Raw genomic sequence first — 6,000 nt, 5'->3', positions numbered from 1 at the left:
ATCCCTGCAGAAGGCGCTGCTTTTTCACTCAAGGTGATTTGAGGCTCCTCAGCTTGTCATCATTTGAGTTGAAAGAGACTCTTAAAAGCCATCAGGTCCAACTCCCCTGCAACGAACAGGGACACCTACAGCTAAATTGGATGCACCTATGGGTTGCTCAGAGCCCTGTCCAGCCTGATCTTGGATGTCCTCCAGGGATGGTGCGCCTTCAAGATGCATGTAAAGTTTACCTCACTGTCCATTTACCTTAGATAAATAGTTTTAGTAATTTTGTAACTGCTTTTTCTAAGTGCTAGCAGTAGAAAAAAAAACAAAACAAGACAAAACCCCATGAAAGCCAAGTTACAAAGCGTGTAAGTAGAGCACGGATCATTGCCATCTTTGTCTTTCTTGAAATCAGAGAACTCAAAGATCTGTTCTGCTCAGAGATCTTTATCAGGGTTTGTTACCCTTCACCCTTTAAGAACAGAACTGAATTTTCCCACTCCAAAAATAAAAAGTTTCTTGTTTTCCTGTTTCCTCTCTCTTTTTTTTTTTTTAATGCCAGGCAGTCATTAAAGATCAATGCCCTGTAAAAACATACATTGGAGGGACACATATAGGAGGTAGATCACTCATTAGCAAACAGCTGAAAGAAGGCAGACTTGACCATAGGACTGCAGCATTTCTCTGCAGCAGCATGTTGCCATCAGTAGCCCAGCATTAAGTTCAGTAGTTAAGGAGAAACAGAGTGGGTATTTACTCACACACAATTTTATGAGGAATAACCGAAATGGCAGCAAGAAAGAAACCACACTTTAGAGACAAACTGATATTACATCACATGAGTGGGCCACAGAGTCGCTGTAAAAAAATAAACCTTCTGAGACATGAGAACGACACGACATTTTAGCATGCTTTGAGTAGCTGAACTGCTCTTCAAGGCGCAACAGTTTTCAGCTATCAGCAAAGACAGTGATATCGCCTCACCTGGAAAGTAAGAAGCATTTAGCATCACGTTAAAGCTAGCCTACGTGTGAGTGGGCTAAGTACTAGGCAAAGATTTTCCCTTTTCACACTGAAGATGATACGACAGTTTGTCACTTCTGCAGCTTATAAGTTATTGTGCAATGCCCCACTGAAGTTTCACATCTACTCTGCAAAAGAGAATAGCGGTAAACACCTCTCTTTTAGGATAGACACAAATGGTAAAGCAAGTATATTTGTCTGCCCTTTTAATTAAATGTTTGATGTTGACCACACACAAGAACTGTAAGCAGACTCCATGGACTCTTCTGAGAAATATGAAAACTCTGTGAAGGTTCAGTACTGCTTTTTTCCTTTTTCTTTTTTTTTTTTTTCTTTTCCCCCTCTTTTTTTCTCCTCTCCTCTTATCAGCTGCTTTCCCCAGCCCAGGACATAATTCCATCTATCTTCACCTGATTTTTAGCAATCTTAAGGGAGAGAAAGTTTTACCTCCTGACTTCTATGTGAGAACCTGGCTCCAGGCTTGGGTCAGGTCAGCCATGTCTCAGACCACAAGAAGTTGGGTGTTATTCTTTTGAGGCAAGAGGAGTTCAGCTAACACATAGCAGTGAAGGTGTCCAAAGCTAAAGGGACAAACAGCTCTTAGTGTCTTCCTATTCAAACACATGGCCAGTAACAAAATCTTATTTTCCCTTTTTTTTTCCCCCTGAAATTCATTAAGTACAGATTGTAGTAACAGACTTGCCAGTGTTGCATTCATGCATCTGTAGTCCTAAGGCATACTGTCCCATTTTACCTCTGGATTTCTCTGCCTCTCTAGAGAAGTAAATGGATCTCTCCACATTCAGATACATACACATTCCTCTTGATTGCCGTGATCATCACATTTATATTTCTTCTTCCACATTCACAAGCTAAGCCAAGACAAGCTCAGTTCTACGGCAATGTTGTCACACGCCTCTTCTCACAGAGAGCTGCTGCAGCTGAACAAGACAATTGCAGCATGCTAGTTATGCTTTGATTCAATGTGTGGTGTAAAAGAAGAGAATGACCAGTTCCTGTTTGTCTGCTTTCAGACTTCTAGAAAATCCCCACTGTCAGCATCTTGAGTAAAAAACAGGCGACGTCCTCAGGCCTTAGTAAAACCACTTAAACACATTCACTTGCTTAAACAAACACCCCCACCTCAAGTGGCACAGTGGGCAGCAGTCTTCCTTGATCCATCCGCAGAGCAAGAGTTGTTTTTACTGAGTCAGTAATCATGCATTGTCTTCCAAAGGAAATACTAGCCGGGTACCCCTGCTTGCAACTTCATGCTCTGCTGCTCCTAAGTCGCGTTCCAGTGCTTCCTCTGAACTACTCTTTGTTCTCCTGCCATCAAGGCTGGTGGTGGCTGTATGGGGGCCAGAAGAACCGTTTGCAGTTATTGTTGTGTCGCCGTATGTCACAGTGAGGTCACTGTCATTGAGAATAAAATCAGAATCCTCTTCTCTAAGCTGTTCTTGGTTCTGAAAAAAAAAAAAAAAGAAAAGCCTTTACACAGTGCACAGCATTAAGTCTTTGCCAGAAAGGTAACTGAACAGATAAGTTTACCAACATGTCAATACAGCAGCAGAAGGTAAAAATTCCACTGTAAGAAATGTTCAAAACAACCTTGAACCCAGTGCTTGCAAAACAGCTTGCTGTTCTCTGAATAACTACAGCTCTCGTGGGCAGACAAGGGGGAGCTGAACCCAAGAACTACATCTTCAGATAAATCTCTGGTGATTTTGTAGCACTGGAAGAGTACAAGTAGTACAGGAAAGAGAAGCCGTCTACCTCATTTTTTATATGACAATTTAGAAAGCCGTTCAGGAAAAAGAAAGACTAAGACTGAGTGCAATTAAGCCTTTCAGCTACAAAGTCTGAGTTACATCTTTCACTACCTTGGTAAGTTCAGAAGCAAAAGACTCACGCAATCTAGTAAAAATTCACTAAATCCAAATTCTTAACATTCAAGATTTCCTTGGCAGATTATTGTTTAGTTCATAAATTAAGCTAGCTAACAGCTTACTCTGTTTACCTAGTACTAAATGGAGAATTAGTTAGCCTGGTTCTTAGGAACACTCTCAATCCATGAAATTAAGACAGACTTCTGTAAGAAAATGCCTCCTTAATAATTTTAACTAGTTCTGAAATGTTTTCTTTTCAAAATCATTCAAAATAGTGGCTCATGAAACCCCATGCATTTATTTTAGTAGATATGGAATCAAATAGATTGTTGAGGACTAGAAGCTGGTGGAGTTGGTAGCAACAGGATGAAAGGAAAAGGCTTTAAACTGGAACAGGGTGGATTTAGACAAGATAGCAGGAAGAAATTCTTTACTGTGAAGGTGGTGAGACACTGGAACAGGGCTAAAAGAGGTGTCACTTGCTTACAAAAAACACTGCAGTTCTGTGTCAGGTGCAAGACAAGCCCTACACACACTGAATGTGACTTCTCAGAACCATAATGTCATCCACATTTATCTCTTATTACCAAAAGTTCTTGTGATAAAAAGTGCTGCTCACCAAGAGTAAATGCAGTTTAAGATTTCTCCTTTCTTTGACTGCAAAAAAATCACTGAACTATTGCCTGCATCTTCAAGAGAAGGTCAGAATTGAAAGGTTCTGATACTGTGCGCAGAAACAGCTTTTACAAGCTTTCTATTGAAAAAAAATAAAGTCTCGGAAACAAGACTAAGGCAATTAAGAAAGGCACAGGAACATGAGCTATTTAAGAACATCTGACATCCTTATATGTACACCATCTTGGAAGAAGAGACGTACAAAATAAGACAAAAAGCAGAAACACTGAGAAGAACAAAAAGTGGGCAGTTCTTAACGCAGTCTTCAGGTACTAAACCAAAGATGCTGCAAAGCTGTTATCACACGTTGCCTATCACAGTGTTTGCCCTTGGAAAAGCACTAAGGAAGGACAAGCATTCCAAAAGCTCCCACAGCATCTCCCAGCTCCACAACACCATTTAACAGCAAGTTAATGGCAGCATGGACACAGCGGATCCAAACACACTATGCTTGAGCTTCCCCAAAAGGCTGGGCAGCTTTTGGGAGCACAATACTGAGTGGAGAGGGGCCCCAAGCCTTATACTACATGGGAATTCTTGACTCAGTCCTTTCTGATTTGTCCCAGTCTGTACTTACATGTTCGTAAACAGGATCTGTTCCAAAGAAAACAGTGTTCTCACAGTATGGTGAACAAAAATTGCCTTGTGCTAGTTGAGATGCTCTTACTTTTATTTCACTTCTGAACAACACTGCAAACAACAAGCAGTTCATCTCATACACTTTCCCACAGAACACACATGACCAAACCCATGCGGTACATGGATTTGATGTTATGTTTTTGCAAGTGCGTGTATAAATCTACCGTGCTTCACACAGCCTGAACAATTATTTCTTGAAAGACAGGAAATGTATCCAAGTAGATCCCTAGAGACTTGAAACTCTTCCAAGAATAACCCTAAACTGGCCTCTATAATCCCCTACAATTCTGCAGGAGTAGCTTCAATTCACTCAAGCAGTATAGGTCTGAATCTCACTATTTAAACTCACAAACTATCATGGCCAAGTACCTAACCCCAAAACCCTGTAGAAAACTGAAGTTTGTTTTGATTTTACACACCATTACTCACTCACCATGAGGAACTTCACAGCACTCTGTCCAATTCATTATGACATTTGGTGGAGATGTCACATACCCAACAACACGTACCAGAGATGTTCTAACTGCTAAAGCTTACTACAAAGCCACTCTTTGTTGCTGATAGGCAGCATTTTGACCTCTTGTGCTGGATACAGCACAGGCATCACAGGTGGCAAAACTTACATCAGAAATTACTTTGGAGCCACAGGATAAGTACATACATCTCATTGTACGCATGCAAAATATATTACAGCTTAAATCTAATGCTTAGTTTCTGTAGTTTTCAGCTGAGTTCAAATCCATCAACGAAGCTAAACAATTCTTGCTGTAAAGCTAAACCCATTAAGAAAGGGAGGGTCAGAATAACTGAACAGTTTCTGCACTGTTGTTGAGAATTACTCCTCCTAAGACTTGGCACAATGCTAATGGAGTTTATTTATTGGATTTGCATGTTTAGAAAACTACATCCAATTCTCCAGTACTTTCATACCAAGCATCCCACTGTGCATGATGCAAGAGCTAAACACTCTAGAAAAATGGGTGGGAGCATGTATAGGACAAAGCACACCCACCCCTCAAGCCCAAATCCCCAGGAGTGCATCATCAGGAAGAACAAGTGATAGCGCAGATACTTCATCCAAACAGAATAAGTGGTGGGTAGGAAAGGGAAGTAAAAAGCAATGGCGGAGCTAGTAAGTCTTGGAAGGAAACTAGAAATTACACCTCAAACTGATAACCCTAATCTTGAGGCAGCAGTGCACCAAAATACAAACAGTAACAAAAGGACACTGCAAAAGTTCTGCATTATGAGTGTTAAAAGTAGTAAGCAGCCTTGTAAGCATTTTTAACATAAAGGGTGAGTTAAGCAGTGATGAAATTAACACTTCACCTCAGGTGGTGAGGTGTGACACAGAACTAATCCAATTAAATACATTTCCACACACAGAATCACAGAATTATAGGGATTGGAAGAGACCTCTGGGGATCATCAAGTCCAACCCACAGCTAAAGCAGTTCCCTAAAGCAGGTTGCACAGGTAGCTATCCACCTGGGTCTTGAATATCTCCAGAGAAGGAGACTCCACCGCCTCTCTGGGCAGCTTGTTCCAGTGCTCCATCACCCTCACAGTAAAGACTTTCTTCCTTGTGTTTATACAGCATGCCCTGTGTTCCAGTTTCTGCCCATTGGCCCTTGTTCTACTTTTGCTCACAATACATTAAACGTTAGAAAAGTAAATCACAAATACGGTAACAACTAAGAATGAGAGGTACTGAGGAAAAAAACTAAAAGGCCAGACTATAAGATAAAATGAAAGCCAAAGCCTACATGCTCATTCAGGTTACTTATCC

At 40.9% G+C, this 6,000-nt stretch overlaps 1 protein-coding gene across 2 annotated transcripts in view; it reads right to left on the bottom strand.

Annotated features, from left to right (window-relative positions):
* Positions 1 to 735: 735 nt before the first annotated feature.
* The window catches only part of SLC9A7 (solute carrier family 9 member A7), a 55,221-nt gene continuing 49,956 nt past the window's right edge, over positions 736 to 6,000 (bottom strand). For both annotated transcript variants that reach the window (XM_015851188.3, XM_085532626.1), the window contains one exon: positions 736 to 2,474. In XM_015851188.3, the coding sequence (XP_015706674.2) occupies positions 2,226 to 2,474 (249 nt within the window). In that variant the 3' untranslated portion in view covers positions 736 to 2,225. The remainder of the gene's footprint in view (positions 2,475 to 6,000) is intronic.

This window comes from Coturnix japonica, chromosome 1, assembly GCF_054131305.1.
Source record: "Coturnix japonica strain WE chromosome 1, WE-NBRP24, whole genome shotgun sequence".
Classification (NCBI taxonomy): Eukaryota; Metazoa; Chordata; class Aves; order Galliformes; family Phasianidae; genus Coturnix; species Coturnix japonica.
Note: the sequence above shows the minus strand (reverse complement) of the source record. Positions and strands in the feature narration are given on the sequence as shown.